At 36.7% G+C, this 22790-nt stretch overlaps 1 protein-coding gene across 3 annotated transcripts in view; it reads right to left on the reverse strand.

Annotated features, from left to right (window-relative positions):
* The window catches only part of KCNK2 (potassium two pore domain channel subfamily K member 2), a 130018-nt gene that overhangs the window by 20673 nt on the left and 86555 nt on the right, over positions 1–22790 (reverse strand). For all 3 annotated transcript variants that reach the window (XM_041773516.1, XM_041773447.1, XM_041773365.1), the window contains exon 6: positions 21064–21203. In XM_041773516.1, coding sequence (XP_041629450.1) covers positions 21064–21203 — 140 coding nt within the window. The remainder of the gene's footprint in view (positions 1–21063; positions 21204–22790) is intronic.

Raw genomic sequence — 22790 nt, forward strand, 5'->3', positions numbered from 1 at the left:
TGCAGAAGAATGAAACTGGACCACTTTCTTACACCATACACAAAAATAAATTCAAAATGGTTTAAAAACTTAAATGTGAGACAGGAAACCATCAAAAACCTAGAGGAAAACACAGGGAACAACCTCTTTGACATGAGCTGTAGCAACTGATTAAACACGTCTCTGGAAGCAAGGGAAGCAAAAGCAAAAATGAACTATTGAGACTTCAAGATAAAAGCTTATTCACAGTAAAGGAAACAATCAACAAAACCAAAAGACAACCTACAGAATGGGAGAAGATTTTTGGAATTGTTTTATCAGATAAAGACTTAGTATCCAAAATATATAAAGAACTTATCAAACTCAACATTCAAAAAAAAACAATCCATTTAAGAAATGGGCAGAAGACATGAACAGACATTTTCCCAAAGGAGACATACAGATGGCCAACAGATACATGTAAAGATGCTCAACATCACTCATCATCAGGTAAATACAAATCAAAACTATGATGACATAGCACCTCATACCTGTCAGAATGGCTAAAATTAACAAGACAGGAAATAACAGATGTTGGCAAAGATGCAGAGAAAGGGGAACCCTCTTATACTGTTGGTGGGAATGTAAATTGGCACGGCCACTCTGGAAAACAGTGTGAGGGGTCTGCAAAAAGTTAAAAATAGAACTACCCTATGACCCAACAATTGCACTAGTAGGTATTTACCAAAAGGCTATAAAAATACTGAATAAAAGGGACACATGCATCTTGATGGTTATAGCAGCCAAATTATGGAAAGAGCCTAAATGTCCATCAACTGATGAATGAATAAAGAAAATGTAGTATACACACACACACACACACACACACACACACACACACACAATGGACTATTACTCAGCCATCAAAAAGAATGAAATCTTGCCCTTGACATGGATGGAGCAAGAATGTATTATGCTAAGCAAAAAAGTCAGTCAGAGGAAGACAAATACCATATCTTTTCACTCATATGCAGAACTTTTAAAAAAGATTTTATTTCTTTGACAGAAAGAGAGAGAACAAGCAGGGGGAAAGGCCGAGGGAGAGGGAGAAGCAGACTCCCCACTGAGCGGGAAGCCTGATATAGAGCTCGATCCCAGGACCCTGAGATCATGACCTGAGCCGAAGGCAGACACCTAACTGACCATGCCACCCAGCTGCTCTCATATGCAGGATTTAAGAAACAAAACAGATAAACATAGAGGAAGGGAAATACAAACAGAGAGGGAGGTAAACCATAAGAGACTATTAACTATAGAGAACAAACTGAGGGTTACTGGAGGGGAGGGGATGGGCTAGAAAGGTGATGGGTATTAAGGAGGATGTTTGTTGTGATGAGCACTGAGTTTTGTATGTAAGTGATGAATCACTACATTTTACTTCTGAAACCAATATTACACTATATGGTAACTAAGTAGAATTTCAATAAAAACTTGACACACATACACATACAAAAGAAAGATGAGACATGAGTAACAAAGAATTGAGAAAAGAACAAGTCTTCATGTTGTTGTTCTTTGCTGGTATTATTTTTAGAGGTTAACACATTTTTCTCTGAGTATATCCACTATCAGTTAAAAAAATCTTTATTATACTTAAGCAAATGGAATGTAAGAGAAAATATTCATTATTGTCCAAGTGGAACCAGGAAAATTATATTCCAACTTGTTTTTCAAAGGGGATACTGCTTCCAGAATTTTCTCTCATAAACTTTCCTATGTACAACTGCATGAGTGTGGGTCATTGGCATTTATGGAAATCCTCTGATATGACTGTAGAGCTCTTCACTTTGACACATCAGACAAAAGGCTGGGGTATCAACAGAAATATAAAAAAGATATTCTCCAAGAATTCCTTCAGATAAGGGAAAGCCTAAGTAATTTACACATTTGGGTAATGTGCAATAAACATTGTGAATTTGCATATTTATTTCATTGCCTTTGCAATTTGCCCTTTACTCTTCTCCATTCTAATTCCTTGAAATGATATTGATTAGGGACACTACATGTTTAGAAGGAAAAACACAATCTATATCATTGGCACAGAAGAAGCAGCTTTGTTTTAAAACAGGTCACTGCCAGAGGATCTTAGTCTATATTCTGTAATATTGTCTATAATCCATATTCGAATCTTAGTCTGGCAGGGCTGTCCATTCCACTGACTGCTACCATTCTGACACTGGACACTTCAAACATGGCCAATCTGATTTGAGATGTGCTGTTAAGTATTAAATACATACTAGATATTGAAATTTTGTTGCAAAAAACGTAAAATATCTCATTTATAGATCAAAATGATCCAAGTTTGGATATATTGGGTCAAATAAAATATATAATTAAAAATAATTCCATCTTTTCTTCTTTACTTTTTTAGCGAGCCTATAAGAAAATTTCAAGTTACGTATGTGGCTTGCATTTGTGCTTTGCATTATATTTCTATTGGACAGCCCAGTCTATAGGATGCCCTTATATTGCCATCTTTAAATTGGATTACAAAGAATCATGCTTTTGTTCTTAAATGAATGTATAAACCAAACATTTAGGAAAAAAATAAAAGTGGTCATGTAGTTTTGGAAAATAATGCAAAATTAGAATTCTTCTTCACTCTCTATTTCAACAAAAGGAGCAGAGAGGGTCTAATAATGCAGTGTTCACTACCCATGAAGCAAGTGTTCACAGCTGCCTTTCTCCAAACCCAATCTCGCATTGCCAAATTAGTTCTACAGAAATGTTGTTCACTGTGTAGGACATGATCTGTCTTACAAGCATGACACTGTATTTCAGTTAATGTGACCAAACTGTAATGAGGCTACATAAGAAACAGGAGGAAAAGATAAAAAGCAAAAGACGGGGCGATGGAAATATTGGGGGCATGACAAAGACACAGGTTAGCCTCTTGCCCCAGAAGAGTGCGGGGGCTCACCCTGAGTATTGTATATACGGATCAGAAATCTGTGAACCTGTCTCTGCAAGTGTATCCACTGGTGGCTTATGAATTTAGAATTCAGGGGAAAACACCACCACTACTGAATAGAAGAATAAAATGTAGGAAGCACTCATTGTGAAAGTAAAGTCAAAGAGCTATACTTTAATATCCCTTCAACAAATGCTTTTTTTCTGAAGATTTTTAAAATTTATTTGACAGAGAGAAAGAGAGCACAGGAGGCAGAGCAGCAGTCAGGGAGAGGGAGAAGCTGGATCCCAGGATTCTGGGATCATGACCTGAGCCAAAGGCAGATGCTTAACCGACCCAGGCACCCTCAACAAATGCTTCTAAAGAGTATGTGGAAAGGTAGCATGTTGGGCACAAACACCACTTGCCTGTGGCAGTCAGAAGCTGTCCAAAGCATCTACTCATACTCCATAAAAAGTAAGGAATTCTATACCAAAAAAGAGTGAAGTAGAACCCATTCTCTTCACTGCTAAATTCTCAGACAGGCTGACTTTCATGTACAGCATTCATGATCTCACCTCATGCTTTTGAGAACACAATTTGACCCATTTTTGTTTGTATCCATTTAACAGAGAGCTGTGTTATAATGGGTCTCTATTATACCTTGGTCTGGTTCTTTTATGAAGCCTAAATTATATCAGTCACTAAAGGGGCAAGGAATATTCAAGAAGGTTGAGAAAAGGCAGAGGAAAAGCAATGACAAATCCAAATGCTTCTCCAGGCACCTTGCCAGCATTACGTATTGCTTTTGATTTGATATTGATTTGACTAAGGAAGCCTTGCTCCATTACCACTCACATTAAACCAATGCTCAGAAAAGAGAGGAGATGGAACTTTTTACTTGGGTCTGATTTTAACATCTTGTGGACTCATAAAAGGGCTGTTAAAGGCTTCAATTATTCCCAGGTCCCCCTCTCACTAGCTTCTCTCTCTTCCTTTCCTTCAGATGTAAAGTTGGTTGCTTGTGCACTTTAAATAATGGAGGTGGAAACTTCCAGGAAAAATTTCAATTTCTTTAGTTTAAAAATCTCTTCGAATTGTCAGATTGTCCAATGGGGACAGGCCATACGTATGATTCCCCTGTGAGACAAATCATCTAGCTACCTGAGACCTCAGTAAATGCAAGAATATCATGCTACTCATGGATGCCAAATGTGGACAAATGGAATGTATCTGTAATAGTAAGCAGGGCCAAACAAGCAATGATGTAGATATATACATCTCACACTATTTCTGGGTCAGTTGGCAGTGGAATTAGAATGCATGCAAGGACCCACAAATAGACAACAGGACAAACAGGTTAAACAGAATGCTCATCAAATATTCAATCCTAGAACTAACATTTCCCAAGAGCCTCTGAAATGTTTTTGAGTTCTGTGCTTTCAACCTACAGAACCCACACTTTTCATCATAAGAACCTAGGGTTTATTTGTCAAGGTAGGGGCTCTCGAAGCAACTTCAAATTTATATTTCTAAACTTCCTCTATTTTAAAGAAGTATTATTTTACAAGACCCAGCTTTAGCATATGACTATTTAACAATAACATTTATAATAATTCCATTGCTTACACTTGTAAAATCAAGGGAACTTTTTGTAAGGTTGAATCTGCTTATTTGGATAAGATGGATGCTCTAACTTGCCATTTTTCACTAAGCTTCCTACAAAAAATCTATTAATAATGGTATCGCCCTCCCACTGCATGAAAAGACTGTGCAAAGCATGTGAGCTTTCCCACTGGTCAAACGCAGGATAACAGAACCTTTGTCTGCCTTGGATATAAAACTATGTGAAGCATTTTTGAAGGCAGCATCAATCTTGTCACATTAGTAGAAAGAATGAACATTAGAGGTCATATCACCCCTAAGCACGGCTGGACTGGCCAAGGAACAAGTCAGAATGCAACGCCACTAGCTCACAAGTAGTTAATTAACACGTCCTTAAAGATATAATCACCAAATGTATGAATGAATGAAATCGCTAACATAAAGAATTAATATATCTTTTAGATTCCAAGTCTCTTGGGATGGAAAAGACCTCTGGGAGACTAGGTGAAGCGGCACCAGAACACCTGCTAACATGAGCTCATGGGCCTCCATCAATGGCATTCAGCTTCTCGGGAGACCCATGCCCAAAATTTTGCCTTTAAAAACCATCACTTGGAAGCCATCAGGGAGCTCAGGACTTTTGAGCATTACCTCCCTGTTCTGCTGGGTGGCACCACACCAATTAACAGCCTAGTTTTCTTCACTGCAAAAGCTCAGTGGCAGTTTCTATGGCTTTCTGTGTATCAGGTGGACAAACTGGTTTGGTTTGGTCACATTTTCATTTTTTTTAAAGATTTTATTTATTTCTTCATGAGAGACACAGAGAGAGAGGCAGAGACATAGGCAGAGAGAGAAGCAGGCTCCCTGTGGGGGAGCCTGATGTGGGACTTGATCCCAGGATGCTGGATCACAACCCAAGCTAAATGCAGACGATCAACCATTGAGCCACCCAGGCAACCCACGGTTTCATTTTTTGATTGGCTTTAAACTGCATTATATCTCAAAGCCAGGAACATGTTTCTTCCAGTCAAGTAGGCATTCCCAAGTGTTTCCTTCTCAAATTATAAAAACTATAAATATTTTATTTTACGTGTAGTTATTAATGAGGCACAATAATTCTAATTTAGCTTGCAAATGCCAGAAATGGTATCAGTGGTCTAAGGGTTTTTTTTTTTTTTAAGAGAGGAAGAGAAAGAAAGTATGAGTGGGGATAAAGGGGTAGGGGCAGAGGGAGAAAGAGAATCTTAGGCAGGCTCCACACTGAGCATGGAGCCTGACTTGAGACTCAGTCTCACCACCCTGAGATCATGACCCAAGTACAAATGGAGAGTTGGATGCTTAACCAACTGAGCCACCCAGGCACCCCTGTTCTGAGGATCTCTTAGTGTGTAAGACTTTTGAGAGGAGGGGAAGTGGTACTACTTCTTTCCCAAAGCTCATTCATTACTATCCAGGTGAATTAAATCGAATCTCAGATATACCATTTCCAATAAAGAATATTCCTGCTAGTTCTAATGGGAGAAGAAAACCTGCGCTATTTGAAATTAAAAGCTATTTTGAGGCCAGCATTTTTTGAGCCCAAATTTTTCTAATTAAAAAAACAGACAGCAGATTATTTAGCATGATGCATTAGAAGTAACTATATTTTCCAATTATAGATCTTGGAAAACATACCAATTCCTCTTTTAGAACACCATATTAAATTAATTCCATGTTAAGAAAATAATTTCTCCAAGCACTCTCTTCATTTTATCCAGTACTATCATTATGTGTAGCGTTTTCTAGAAACAGGTCAGTTAAGTACGAATTCCCCTTCCTGTCTGCATTTTTCTTCACTCATGCATACATTTCACTTTTCAAATAAAATAAATGACCTTCAAATCAGCAAGTCTCCAATTTTACATAGCACAGAAAGTTTAAAAATATTAAAGTCTTCTGGAAAAAGTTCCTGGTGCTTAAAATAAAATCAACTGCCTATAAGCAATATTTCACATGGGTCCAGGCTGGGAGTGGAGGGTACTCTTTAAGGTAGCTGCAAAGGAATAATAAGGACCAATTATTTTAAAGTAAAGCAAAATAAACAACAATAAAAGTATGAAAATTGACAAGAAGCATCCGGTCATAAAACTGTTGCATCAGATATAAAAATGAAATTTTCCTGACATTTGATCACAGCTAGAGACTAACTTTTGAACTAGCTTCCAGCTTGATGGTATCAAACTTTGTACTATATCTTAGAGTAGCTGCTCAAGTTTTTAAAATTGAAATACAAATAGCTTTAGCTCATTGAAACTTCTAAGTAGTTTATAAGTCAAGCTATTTAATCATGAAGTTAATCATCCCTTACATATTAATTATAATTTATTTATATCTGCAAACAATAGTAGAATGAATAAAAGCAACCAAAATAGGTATACTTTGGTTACACTGAAAATGTAAAAAATGAACTAAATTAAATTAGCATTTCTGACCTGACAGAGAGGAAAATCTAGCCCATTCCTCTTTTACCACTAAAGTAGTCCAAGATACACTAATCCTGAAGGTAAGTATGAAAAAAAAAAAAAACCCAAAAACAAAAACCCTGGGTTATTTTAGATTTCTCCAAATTTTTCTGGATTTTGAATTCTACTTCCTCTGAATTCTGAACCATTTTATTTCTATCCTTTATCATTCATTCAACTAGACAGACATTTATTGAATGTCTATTATATGCCAAGGACTGTTTTACCTGATTCTGATGTAGTAAAATTACAAAAACTCTTTCTCTTATGAACAAGACCTTCTAGGATGAGAATTAAGCAAATAAATAATGGTATCTAATAAATGAGTGCATCACATAGGATATTAGAACCTGGTAAATATGATGAAAGAAATACAGCAAATGAAGGAGAATCAAGAGTGCTGGGGATAGAGGAGTTTCCACTTTGAATGGGATGGCCAAGATGGAGGCCTCAAAATGGTATGTGGTAAAAAGGTGAATGTTCCCTCCCAGATACTGGTTACTGCAGCAGCAGTTTTAATGCGTGAAAGAGGAAAGGCCACTAAAGCCAAAGATGAAAAAAATCATTGAACAAATACTTATGTCAAATGAAATTATCAAGTATTACTATGATACTGATTTCTCTTCGAAATGTGATGCTGTACATACAGGAAAGATCCTGAATGGAGGGGCAGTATTGCAGCGAACTATTTTTTGAAGAAGTAAAAAGTTCTAGTATTTGCAATTTTGATTAACTTAATGGGGAAGATTTTTTTTCCCTAAAGGCAGAAAAATAAAACTAGACCACTCTCTTGCACCATATACAAAGATAAACTCAAAATGGATGAAAAATCTAAATGTGAGACAAGATTCCATCAAAATCCTAGAGGAGGACACAGGCAACACCCTTTTTGAATTTGGCCACAGTAACTTCTTACAAGATACATCCACGAAGGCAAGAAAAACAAAAGCAAAAATGAACTATTGGAACTTCATCAAGATAAGAAGCTTTTGCACAGCAAAAGATACCAGTCAACAAAACTCAAAGACAACCTACAGAATGGGAGAAGATATTTGCAAATGATGTATCAGATAAAGGGCTAGTTTCCAAGATCTATAAAGAACTTATTAAACTCAACAGCAAAGAAACAAACAATCCAATCATGAAGTGGGAAAAAGACATGAAGAGAAATCTCACAGAGGAAGACATAGACATGGCCAACACGCACATGAGAAAATGCTCTGCATCACTTGCCATCAGGGAAATACAAATCAGAACCACAATGAGATCCCACCTCACACGGGTGAGAATGGGGAAAATTAACAAAGGCAGGAAACCACAAATGTTGGAGAGGATGTGGAGAAAGGGGAACCCTCTTGCACTGTTGGTGGGAATGTGAACAGGTGCAGCCACTCTGGAAAACTGTGTGGAGGTTCCTCAAAGAGTTAAAAATAGACCTTCCCTACGACCCAGCAATTGCACTGCTGGGGATTTACCCCAAAGATACAGATGCAATGAAACGCCAGGACACCTGCACCCCAATGTTTATAGCAGCAATGTCCACAATAACCACACTGTGGAAGGAGCCTCGGTGTCCATCGAAAGATGAATGGATAAAGAAGATGTGGTCTATGTCTACAATGGAATATTACTCAGCCATTAGAAACGACAAATACCCACCATTTGCTTTGATGTGGATGGAACTGGAGGGTATTATGCTGAGTGAAATAAGTCAATCGGAGAAGGACAAACATTATATGGTCTCATTCATTTGGGGAATATAAAAAATAGTGAAAGGGAATAAAGGGGAAAGGAGAAAAAATGAGTGGGAAATATCAGAAAGGGAGACAGAACATGAGAGACTCCTAACTCTGGGAAACAAACTAGGGGTGGTGGAAGGGGAGGTGGTAGAGGGGTGGGGGTGACTGGGTGACAGGCACTGAGGGGGGCACTTGATGGGATGAGCACTGGGTGTTAGTCTATTTATTGGCAAATTGAACACCAATAAAAATAAATTTATATAAAAAAAGGTGTTTTCATGATTAAACACTGAAGTTGTTTAACAACAACAAAAAAAGACTTGGGGCATCTGGGTGGCTCAATCGGTTAAAGCCTCCAACTTCAGCTCAGGTCATGATCTCGGGGTCCTGGGATCGAGCCCACTTCAGGCTTCATGTTCAGTGGGGAGTCTGCTTGAGGATTCTCTCTCCCTTTCTTCCTCCGTCCTTCCCCCTACTCGTGCTCGCACGCTCTTTCCCAAATAAATAAAATCTTAAAAAACAAACAAAAGACTTGAAAATATTGGTAACTGAGCCTGATAGATAATCCTGGAGAAAAGCAAAGGGCATTCCCAATAGAATGAATGGCCAGCACAAAACTTTACGTATATGTCACCTGATAGCATAAAAGTATCCTCACTAAAATAAATGTTATAGCTTCTCACAAATAGGCACCGGGAAACCGAAAGGACCACCAACACATTATAAACCTTGGCATTTATGAGAAATTCTGTGAAGAGTACCATCATATTTATATATAAAGCTTCCAGTTTGGAGAATAAATTGCTTTGTATGGTAAGATTTCCCAATATTATTGATTTTTACTAAGTTTTCTACCAAATATTTCATACAAACATTTTCATCAAAAGATAACTAAGTGCTTGTTGGTTAAGAGAGAAGTTATGAAAGTAGTAAAACCAGAGTAGTAATGAATAACTATGTGTAGCAGAGATACTTAGCTACAAGATGTAAGAAGCTTTTTCTTTTCTCTCTTTTTAACTCTAAAGATGAAAAAAACAGACATTTTAGGGAGCAGAATCAGACTGATATTCTGGAGCTAGAGTTTATCCTTGTAGCTGGATCCACTTCATTATGAACGTGACTACTTTGGAGAGCATGTGTGAGTGTTTTGTTTAATCACAGACAAAGAAGTCAAGTACCTATTCCTAGTTCTTAGACACTCTTACCTGAGGAAGCAGTCCAAATGGTGTTGCTTTAGACCAAACCTATATGACGTTTAATAATTTAAATGTATATCTTCGTTCAGGAGAAATATATTTGCGTATATTGTATATTCTTTATATATTGGGTATATTATATTATCATGTCAGTTGATTTTTTGCTGGTTTGGTCCCTGCACTCAGGAGAGGGAATACCCAACAGAATAAACTTGTCTAGAGCAATAAAGAGACCCATACAATATGCCACCATGCCAGAAATTGAGGAGAAAAATGACTGAGGCAGGACACTTTGAGAAGATGACCAAAGGATTCTAGGAGCAGTACACTTGACCACCTAGCATTACATTGTTCACTTCTGCTCTATAATTCCCTTAGGTTATCCTCAAGCCTTCCACAAACTTATAGATTGTCTCAGGCTCATATTAGCTGCATACAGTGATCTATATCCATGATTGGAGTGAAGTGGCTCCAGAGACAGCTTCAGCAATTGTGACATAGCCAGGGAAGAAAAGAAAAGAGAAATCCAGAACTACAATATGGAGTGACAATTGACAAGTGCAAGGAGGACAGATTTGTGGAACATACGAGTACAACCAATTGGGTTGTCTTCAAGTTGAGATAACCAGTCTACAGTTTATACGTAATTGAATGGCATTTTGGCAAGTTTTAGCCACTACTAAATAAACAATGTCTAGCCAAATATGATTTTTGCCTAATGTGTGGATCATAATCCAACAGTATAATCCAATAGATTATAATACAGATTATATAATATAGGATATATTATAATATAAATTATAATATAATTTAATATATATAAAAATTATTATATTTGTAGAAACTGGTTTGTAAATACAGTTCCTTAGAATAATAGGTTGAACCCCTGGAATTGTGATTCTTAAAGTCAAAAATGGCTGAATGTCAACAATTTGATACAGGTCAACCTAATAAATTTCAAAAATAATATAAGGATATTTGCCACTTTATATCATGATTATTCTGGTGTTATATGCATTGGTTTTATGAAATTCAACATCAGTTCAATAGTCTTTCTTCTGGAAAGTTTACATATAGAACAGACTCAATATCATTGGACCCAATCCTGATTGAATATATAATCCTAAATGAGAGCAGAGATTGCTTTTTTACAGAAACAGGAATATCTGGTCTCTGTACAATTTAAAGTCCATCTATAGTTTCCTTAAAAAGCAGGTTGCTTCAAATGTTACCTTGATGCCTCTGTTTTAACAAAACCATTAGTGAATTTCAAATAATATAAAAACAGGTAACATCATATCTTAAATATTATAAATTCAGACAATATATCTAAGTCCATCAGAGGGTTAGAAACTAATACAAAATTAACCAAATAAGAGCATGGGACATAAAATTTTAATCCTCCAAATTATTATTATTGTGACTCTTTCCTTTATTAGACCAATGTTTATGTTTTATCAGACCAGTCAAAATAGAGAAGGTTATAATCTCTACCAAACAGCCCCTTAATTTTAGTGGCTTTAAGCAACAAAGGTTAATCTCTCACTCAGGGTAATTAGCAGCGGACTCTGCTCCCTGTGGTTATTCAGGGACCCAGGCTGACATTGCACCACAATCTCCTGTAGTCATTGTGCCAGGGGCAAGTAAGCTTTTGAGGGGCTCACAGGTGCAGTTAAATCTTATTCTGTTCATATCAGTTCTGGGCACAAGTCATTGGCCAGGATTTATGCATGTCTCACCAACCACAAGGAGAAGAGGAAGTGCAATCTTCATGTGTCTGGAAGGAGACACATATTTCATGAATTGCACTGGTGGACTAGGTAATCTTCCTTGTTTGGAAACAGATTTTATATCTGTATGTGTGTGTGTGTGTGTGCATGCGCGCACACACACAGTATCTTTAATTGGAAACCATACTTTCGGTTCAAATCAGGTTTAGGCAGGAAGAACTAAATTCCTTTACCACAATTAGGTTGCCATCCAGTGAACACTAAACAAATCACCACACTTTGTTGCAAAAGATGATAAAATAATCCATGATTAAACTTTAGAGTGGGCCCCCTACTCAGCTCCAACCAACCACAAACAAATATTCTTTTATGAAGAGAGATTTATGGAGAGGAACTAGAAACAAATTTATTTTGTTGATCCATCTTTGAAAACACACTTGCTTGTGTTCTCAGCAAACACAAGTTTGATGTTTTGTAAAATGTGATTGACTTTAGCTCTGAATACAGGCAAGCAAATACGTTGGTTTGGTGAAGAAAGTCCAAAAACAATTTTGAAAGCAAACTTCATGGTGACCACTTTTCCTAACACAAATTCTCAGAACAGAGGACGGTATCAAAACAGTCAAAGGAGATAACATTATATCTTGATGCATTAAATCCCCATAATATGCTCTCTAGCGAAAGAAAATAAAATTACTTATAAAGTGCTTTGAGGCAAAAACTATTAACTTAAGTTATTTTCCTATTATGTACAAATGAATAGAAAAAATTACTCTGAATTTCCATTACGAGATGACATTCCGTGAAATACCTGGAGCCAAAAGTTACAATTTAGAAATAGTGAGGGTTCAATCTAAAAGAGAGAGAGAGAAAAAAAGGAATCTTCCCGCATGTGTGTTTTTTTAAAGTAACAATTGAGCTACTCTTTCCCAGGTTAATAAAAGGAAAAATACAAATAGATTGTGCCTCAGTCAGTCCATACAACAAGATATCAGAAAATCTATAGCTCTAATTTAAGAAAAAAATGAAGATAATAGTAATGTGGGTAGATTTAAGGAACTTTTAATGCAGAACCTAGTTTTCAAGTCCATAGAACATCCAACATACCTGAAATTCTTGCATCCATTTTTCCTAGACTTTTCAAATGGACTCTGAATTTGTGATTAAATTCTAGCAATATACATAGTTGTTATGTTTTCTTGTTTACCTTTTCTTTTATGTTTACTTTTTATTTCAACCAGATGAGATATTTGGGCATATAAGATTCATAGCATTTCAGAATAATATATGATGATATCTAGGTGATAGGTTTAGAGCTTTACAGGATTATTTGCTTTGGGACAGTAATTTGATACTAATTTCTTCAGAAATCCAGGAGGAAAAGAGCAAGCATCTAGTAAGCATTTAGCCACATCCCACACTCTACCCACTGAATCTTTATAAAGCAGACTCATAAAGAAGGTTAAATCTCACTTTATAAAAACATGGAGACTCAGGCCTAAATTAGGTATTTTGGTGAAGTTTGCAAAGCTAGTAAATAGTTATGACAGTATTAAATCTCAGTTCTAAGGCTCCAAAGCCCATGCACTTTTTAGAAATCATACAAATCATTTCCATTCATTTTAAAGAATGTATAAATTTTAGGGCTTCAAGAGATCACTGACGTGTACCATAATACAATCAGTGACCACGGGAAATTCACAAAGCCCTTATCTATAGCTGCATAGTAATGGGTCAGATTTGGGTACTTACTTGTAATGGGTGAATATTGCCAACCTATAAAATAATAGTAAGAAAAAAGAACAATAACAACAACACATAACTAACTTTTTTAGGCACTGGGGAGGCAATACAGCATCTAGGTTGATGACTGATTCTACCACTTACCAGCTTTATAACCTCAAGCAAGTCACTGCTTGAGCACCTCTCTGTGCTTGTTTTCTTATTAGCAATTATTATTTGACAGCCGAGCTCTCTGCATCATTATCTCATTTAATATTAAAAAATAAAGTATACTGTTGAAGAAAAGTATTTCCATTTTTACCACTCTCAAATCCTATTTTGTTTTTAGCATCTATTTTGACTTGTAAGAACTTCTAACGTTGGATCTGCAAAGGTTCATGGTATGCAATATAATCCTGGAATGATCTAGAGACATAATTTGGGGTCTTGGTTCTATAGAAATGGCTGTCCATAAAATTCATTTAAAAATTAGACACATACTGGCTGGTGTGTAAGAGTTACTGTTTCCTCAAAGCATACTTTAAGTTTTACATTGTTATTTGTTCTTTTATTTATTTTGATTCTCCTTCCCAAATTCCTATTTCCTAAAAATATCTGATTTACTAGCTAGATCTCCTGTTTACTAAAGGGGCTGGACCTGGAATGAGAAGGATCTTTCTCACTGGCACAACCAAGTAGAGTCAAATATAGAACAGCAGATGAACCTCAAAGTCTGACTGTTCTGAGCTTTTCCCCATAGCACAGTGACAGATACCTCCTTCCCCACAGGATAGAAAAGAGCTATTTATTTCTGCCTTGTTTTAAGTAACACACTGTGATACTGCCTGCCTCTTTTTATTTTATTTTATTTTATTTTATTTTATTTTATTTTATTTTATCCCTTTAGCCAAAGAGTTATATGCACTGGAATATAAACCTGTGAAGACTTATGATCACTGTATATTGTGCCCATAGCCCAACTTCAATCATTTATAACTACTTTAGCATCTCAACAGAGAACACCACAAATATACCAAGAAAGAATCTGAACTAAACAGTAATGCTCCTCCCCTCTACCTGTTGGAAATCAAAGCAACAACTACAAAGTTTGATATGCTTTTTGAAAGTTAAAGAAAGGAAGGGAAGGGAAGTAGGGTGTGGGGTGGAAAGGAAAGAAAAAAGTAAAGCAGGATATTTTAGGAACTAATCCAAGACTACGCCTTTTTAGTCAAAATTCCCTTTTCCATCTCTAGAAGGAAAATAAAAGCAAACATTATAAAGATCAGTTAGGGACTGCACCACCTATGGAATCTTCCCAAGAAAGACATCAGCCTCAAACTAGCACCAATGAAGTTACTTCCAGAACCTAATGCAGCACTCATCATAGAGTACTTAGTATTTTTTAAATGAATGATTTAGGAATGAATTCAACGTTAAATAATCTCCCAGCTGGTCTCCATGCTTCCAGTCTTTTTCCTGTCCTGCCAACCTGACACCACCGTTCCACAGCTCACCTGCCACCCCATCACCACCCATACTCACCATGTATGCATGCCCAGCAGTGCCCAGGATCAGGGCTGCCAATGCTGCTCGACCTCAGGCAGCACCATGCACACAGTTTTCTATTACTTGTGCTCCAAGGCTCCTATTTCCATTAAAAAATTTTTATTTCCATTAAAAAATATATTGGTTTTGGGAATTGTGCTGGATATGCCCAAAGAACCGTCTTAGAATACCCATTCCATGGCACAATTCCAGGAAGTGATGCTTACACTTTTTTCCCTACAGGGGTGGCACCCCTGGAGCATAACCTCATAGGGAATTCTAGTTACTTTACTTATCTGCCTTATGTTAGATTCCTTTTCTTCGAATCCCATTGTCTTTAGCTGATTTGATCCATCACTTCAATTACTCTCTCTTCAAAATCTCAACTCCTTTGTCCTTCCAACAGACCCTACTGTGAAGAAATGTATTTGGGTTTTTTTGTTTGTTTTTTTGTTTTTTAAAGATTTTATTTATTTATTCATGAGAAACACACAGAGAGAGAGGCAGAGACAGCAGAGGGAGAAGCAGGCTCCCTGCAGGGAGGCCGATGCGGGACTTGATCCTGGGACCCCGAGACCTCAACCTGAGCTGAAGGCAGATGCTCAGCCACTGAGCCACCCAGGCACACCTGAAGTAATGTATTTGAATATATGATTTACTAGATTGTCCTTTATAGTCTCTGTATTCCACCCCCTCCTCCTTAAATGAAGCTATTACTCCAGGTTTCATTTTTAGCTCTATTTGTTTACAAATCTCAACTGGGTGAATTTATCTATACTCACAACTTAAACTGTCATTTATGTAGCGATGGCCACCCCCACATCACCACCAAACTATTTCTCCGGCTCCCATCCTTCTAACTTTGTTTACACTTGCATTAGCCACCTACTATCCAACACATCCTTCCATCACATCACATCATCTCCAAAATGGCATCTTCATTCCTCCCTCAGAATCTCTCATTCTCCTGTGTTTTGTAATTCCATCCAAAGCCAGAACCATGGATGTCACCCCTTTTCTCTTTACTGACCAAAGCTAATGGGTTACCAAATCCTATTCCTTCTATCCTCCAAATAATTTTGAAACCCATACCTTCATCTCCATCCCACTGCCACAATAGAGCTTTCATTCAGTACCTGGATTCCTGCACTAAGCTCTCCCGAATGATTTCCTGCACCCAGCTTTGTTTCTAATCCATCTTCCTCACTGTTGACAAGCTCATTCATTCCACTTACTTAAAATCCTTCAGTGGCTCCCTGAGGTCTTCAAAATAAAGTCTAACCTATTTCAAATGGCATACAAGCCTTTCATATTAAAAGCACTTCTCCCACAAGAAATAACTGAAGGTGGTCTGCTGCTACCTTTCCAGGACTCAGGCTGCAAATGCTCTTTAACTGCGGATCCTGGACAGGAAAAAAGGGCTGCCAAGTCCCAGCTCTTCCACAGAAGGGAGGCCTCACTGTCCCGAGTGAGGTTCGGGAAAGACCAAATGCTGCCACCAGCTCAGCTGCAGCAGAAAACCGTCTTCCTCCATATTCTCAGGTCCCTGGTGGTAAACTAAGTTCCAGGCACAGTCTTGCAAGGCTGCTGGCACTACAGCTTCCCAACCAAAGGCAGCTGACTATGATGTAAGGCCAACCCACTAATGTGAGCTTCTCCATTACAATGAACACCTCCAGAGAGTACAAAACATGATATTGATAAAGAAGTGATGTTTGGCTGTCCACTCACTGGGGCCAGCTGCAGCGCCATGTGGTCTGACAACACTGGCATCCTGTGGTGGTGTTTGTCTCACATATGGACGGAACACTCCAGAAGCTGGAATGTATACATTAATCACTACAAGAACTATATAGAAATCACAGGCTTTTCAAAGCAAGGGATGTAAACAGTAGGAAACTATGCATAATAAGGATGCACTATTCTGTGCTTGCTTAAAATTTTCCCTTCTGACTTTTGTGGTCACATCTTATTTTTATTGCACCTACCTCAGATAGTTGTTTTATTGTATTACCCAGAATACCTAAGTAACCTTTCTTTTCTAAATGCAAACACCATTTTCTCAGAAGAGGGTACATGGCTTAATAGGAAAAGCTAATTAGTCATACCAATTCTTCTTGTTGACCATGTGCTTACTCTCCATTAAACTTTTTTAAAATAATGAAACAAATACTTTTACAGAAACTCCTGTGTCTCCATGGAAAAATGATTGAGGTCATTATTATTTCCCTTAAGGAATGCCGATCAACTATAATTATGTGTGACATTTTGAAACAATGCACTGTTGCTTCAACTAACCATTTCTTCTGCAAACATTTCAGAATGGATTAGCTATACCAACATATTTTATATCAACATGTTCACTAAAAACAATTTCTCCTTATTTCAAACCATATTTTCAATAAAATTTGTCATCTTTGGGAACGAAATATACTTTAGGATAAAAAAAGACAGAAATAAAGCCACATATGATTAGATTTATGTATCTATACTCAACTGAGATGGTTTAAGAATATTTGTTTCTCAAAAAAATACATAACTGATATTATTGGTCAAAATATTTTCATTCAGGGGAAAGCATGTGTTTTAATATTATCACTTGCAAATTTAATGCTATATAATATTTCGTATATTCTGTATTAGTTACATTTTTAATAGAGAGAATTTCAAGCTATCAAAAATATGTAGCATTTTTTAGTTATCAAAACTGAAAACTAGACATAATTTTGTTGCTTCTGAACATGCAGGAAGTTTGTAAAGGTTACAGAATCTGGAATAGTTTAGGTACAGAAGGTAAGGAATACACAGTGAGCAGACACCCAGTATGCATGGTCCATCTATTAAAGATGAAAACTAGACTGTATTTAGTTGTATTTTATTTCATTATACCCTTTCGTGAGTTATTTCAAAATAAAATAACTGAATAACCCTTCTTCCATCACCATAGACATTTTTGTACTAGTTCCATTTATAAAAACTTTGGCTTTGATCATCTATACATAAATTATAAATTGTCTATCCCTTCTTTCTTCACATTCCTCTGTTGAATCTGTAACTCAATTTTGTCATTTCCCTAAATTGCATTATAAATAAATTAGAAAACACACATCTGCTCAAACTGAGGCTCTATTGCAATTGGCTCAATCATGCAGAGCAGGTGCAGCTGCAGCTCCAGGAGGGCTCACAGTAACTTTTGTTCATAGCCTTTACTCACATGAGCTTTCTACATGCAGTCACCAGAAACTGCAGGTAACTCAAAAGGTTAGGTGAAAGCTCAAAGACTTATAGTAAGAAAAAAAAAGTTTACTACTTTTCAGTGTTTAATAGCATGAAAACACTGATCCGACTCATACTTCTGTTTGAGAATCATGAAGATCACATTGAACTTGTCTTTCATGTTAAATAAACCACATAAGGTAGAAATTTAACTTTATTTCAAAGGACTGTGTTATGACCCCAAATGTGTCCTATAAAGCCCTAAACCCCCAATGTGACTCTATTTGGAGATAGGGCCTCTAAAGAGGTAATATGAGTTAAATGAGGTCATGAGGGTGCATCCTTGAATGGATAGGGCTGATGTCCACCAGGGCTCTCTCTCCACGCAGCTGCCCAGAGAAAAGGACATGCAAAGACACAGCAAGAAGGCAGCATCTGCAAGCTGAGGACAGAGATATGACCAGAAACTGACCCTGCTGGCACCTTGATTATGAATTTCCAGCCTCCAGAACCATGAGAAAATAAATGTCTGTTAAGTCTTGCAGTCAATGATATTCTGTTATGGCGGCCTGAGCAGACTAAAGCAGATTGTTATCTCATTCCTCTGGAGAAGTGTGTTAATGCTTTGTACCAGCTAGTCCTATCACAGAAAACACTGGTTTTTAGTAACACAGGTTTTAAACTTTGATCAAATAGTCTATACCAGTGTCATAAAAACAAAATTTCCCACTGTTCTCTACATGCCTTAGTGGCTTTCAAACTTTTTGACTGTGCTCCACAATATTTTTAGTATTTACAGATGCATGTATGCATATAATATATAGTACATTTATAATATGTGTGCATGTGCCTTTCACAGAACTTTTCCGATCTAATTGTAGAAGATATGTTCTGTTGAATTCTCTTTTACTTACAAAATAAATGCTTGGAAGAATCAGACCAATAAATACAGAGAACAAAGTGGTGGTTGACAGAGGGAAAGGGAGTTGGGGAGATGGGCAAAATGGGTGAAGGGGAGTGTGAATCTCCATACAGGCTTCCACTTATGGAATGAATAAGCCCACAGGGATAAAAGGCAGCGTAGGAATATAGTCAATGATCTTATAATAGCAGTGTATGGTGGCAAATAGTAGCCACATTTGTATAGAGATGTTGAAACACTATGTTGTACACCTGAAACTAATGAAACATTGTGTGTCAAATTTTAAAAATTAATTAAAAAATAAACACTTGTGGATATTTCTAAAAAATCCATTTAATAGCCAATTTATAGCTAGATGTTTGAGAAGTCTTTTTTAGTTATGTTACCCAAAACATTTCCTAGTTATAATTTCCCTTTTTCCCTTAGCATCTCAAGATCCTTAAAAGTACAGTGAAGTTAAAACAATTATAATATTCTCTCTGTCTTTCACATTCATTCTCTCTCTCTCTGTCTCTCTCACAAACACACGCGCACACACACACACACACACACACAATGAATCTAAGAAGGAGGTGAATCAATTGGGGTCTTGCTCAAAGCAAAATTTTTCTCATGATTTAAACCAGAATGTCATGCACACTGCCTTGCTTATATGTTTATAGTAAAAGATTTTGGTTTTATGGTGCAACTAAGACATAGATTAATGCATACAGACTATGTGAATTTCTAACTGAGGAATATGATATCCATGAAGGGAAGTGCTGGATAACGACATCTTTCTAAATACTTTAGGCACCTTGGGTACTGTTAAGAAATTATATGATTTGATGAATTTCAAAGAAACTATTTATTTGTAAGGAAAAACTTAATTTTATTGTTTCCTATCTTATTCTATTTCTTTTGTGTTTATGTTTAAGGAATCATGTTTGCTGTATCAAAGATTTTGACATTGGTGTCTCCTGGCATATGATCACCACCAGATAATGAAATGGAGGGATAAGTAAAGGAAGACAATAGGCACAACAGTTACAGGTGTTACAGATTTGTTCTTTAAAAAAATTGGTAAAGTTGGCTAAAACCTAGAAACCAAAAATACAAAATTCATAATAAGACACAACTCTGTCAAACTCAAACTGATAATACTTCAGGGCCTGTAACTATGAAATCATAATGTAATTCCCAAAGTATAAAATTTCAAGAAGATTGAAATGTTAAACTTTCCAAATCTTTATGGGTCAAAATGTTAATGCTCATTTCTATAGGTATAGTTGCTATAAAATAGGTTAAAGAATGTATTTTTGAACATATGAATTCTGTACCCAGGGAACTTGGCCATAATGCATACAGCTTTGGGCACCTGTGTACCTGCACACATTTATAGAGATATTTATAAGAAAGAAGTAAATCAATATAGTCAAACAATTCAATATAATGTGATACATTCACTTTTAATGCAATTGGGATCTTGACATAAGCATTTTCTATTGTATTTCTTTTTATGGAATAACATTTAGTTTGTGCTCTTCAGGAAAAATATAAAAAGAAAATGGAAAAATATTGAGGGAAATATTTTAAATTACATCTTTTTTCATTATAAATTAGCCTCAGCACCTCTATAGCATCTGGTACGTAGAGGTGTTCAGCCAGTATTTGCTAAGTGAGTTACACTTAACATACATCAAATTCACACCAAACATATAAATATTAAAACTCTTAAGTAACATTTATTTTTAAATGTCAAAAATGATGAAAAATAACTTTTACTGAATTAGCTAAATAAGAGGGGTTTTGTTTTGTTTTAAAGATTTTATGTATTTGAGAGAGAGAGAGCACAAACTCTGCTGAGCAGAGAGCCCAAAGTGGGGCTCAATCCCAGAACCCTGAGATCATGACCCGAGCCTAAGGCAAACGTTTAACCGTCTGAGCCACCCAGGTGCCCCTTAATTGGGAATGTTTTTCGCACTTTCCTTAACTCTTACCTCTTCCTTTGTCTTTTTTGATATCACTCGGAGCCAGTCTCCAATCATGCTCAGGACAGCAGCAAAGTAAGCAAGCCCAACGAGGATCCAAAACCACACGACGGGCTTATAGAAGTCTAGATATTCAATATCTGATCCACCTGTGTGAGAAAAATTAAGCAGAACAAAATAACTTCATATTCATGAAAGAAAACAACATGGATACTTGCTACAGGCATCAACTGAATTTTGGCTTACACAACAGAAATCCTTGTTAATTGATCCACATTATTTTCTTCATGTGGGATTATTTCCTATCCTTATCTGTTTTTCAAGAACCAGTCACTAGGTTTCTTTTTTTTCCTTTAAGTTTTTATTTTAATCCCAGTTAGTTAACATCCAAGTGTTATATTCAGTCACTAGGTTCTTCTTAATGAGATCTTTCATTTATCTCTAGATCATAATCTTTCTTTGTTCTATGTTTCTTTTTTGTTTATTATAATCTGCCTCAACTAGTCTAGCACTTAAGTATTCCATGAGTATTTCTTTCCACCTCTACTGTAACAAGTAGAAGACAGAAATAACACTTCCCTGGGGATGCATTTAACTTAGCATATTTATGTTACTGCCAATCAATTCATGCTACCCAGTCAATACATGTTAACTGATCAATTAAAAGTTGACCTGGACAGAAACTGGTTCTTAGTCTAAAATCACCAATACAATGGATTGATAACGAATGCCTGAGACAATGCCTCGGTGGGTCTAATTGGAACAAAGAGTAATTTAGAGAGGATATACTGCCATTCATTATTTTCTGACTTTTCAGAGGAATTCCCACATATTTCACATATTTAAATCCTTGGCTTTCTAGAAAAATTTATCAAAGAATCTCTTCAGTTTTACTCTAATCTTGTTACTTCTCCATCCATTTGATACAGAAACTGCAGCTCTGAGAATCTGAATATATTTCAACACATCCCTACTTCAGCACATATTAATGGGAGACTTAGTAATTCCCAAACAGTTCCTTCTTTTCATGAGAGACAGGAACCAGTCTCTCTCTTGAGAAATTCACAATTTAACCTGAGAAAGCCTCACATAGACAATTACTCATAATGGGGTAGATCAAGTAAAGCAAAAACATGTCCCCTGCTTATAAGATGACATGGAATAAATTATTTTTTTTACTTCTGGAAGGAGAAGGGGAAGAAAAAAGAAGGGGCGTCTCAGTAATGAAGATAAAAACAGAGAAAAATTCAGTGTAAAAAGATGTGGCATATTCAAAGGACTCTTCGTAGCTAAGACTACACATGGATGGCAGCCAGGGAGTAGATGAGTAGAAGAGAGGAATCTAGAAAAAATGAGTTGTATCAGATTGTAAAAACTTGTTCCTAATGAGATGGGGCATAGGTAAAGTTGATAGATGATAAGTCATCTTATCATTCATGTTTGACCATATGCACAGAAAGATCCAGCTGCAGAGAAGGAAGGCTGGCAGAGAAGTCCTGTAAGAAACTTTTGTTCTGAACTAGCCAAGAGTTTATTGTGCCTGAGTTAGGGTTGAAATGGAAAGAAAAGGCAGTAGAGGCATCAAAGAAGGGCTCTGGGATGATCAGAATCCCTCTGTTGGGAGATGGTACCAGCAACTGAACAGGAAACACAAAGGAAGAAACAGTGACTTAAAAAAGGCGGGCTCAGTCAGAAGAATACCAACTCTTGATCCGGGAGTTGTGAGTTTGAGCCCC

Source organism: Vulpes lagopus, chromosome 1 (genome assembly GCF_018345385.1).
Source record: "Vulpes lagopus strain Blue_001 chromosome 1, ASM1834538v1, whole genome shotgun sequence".
NCBI classification, from domain to species: domain Eukaryota; kingdom Metazoa; phylum Chordata; class Mammalia; order Carnivora; family Canidae; genus Vulpes; species Vulpes lagopus.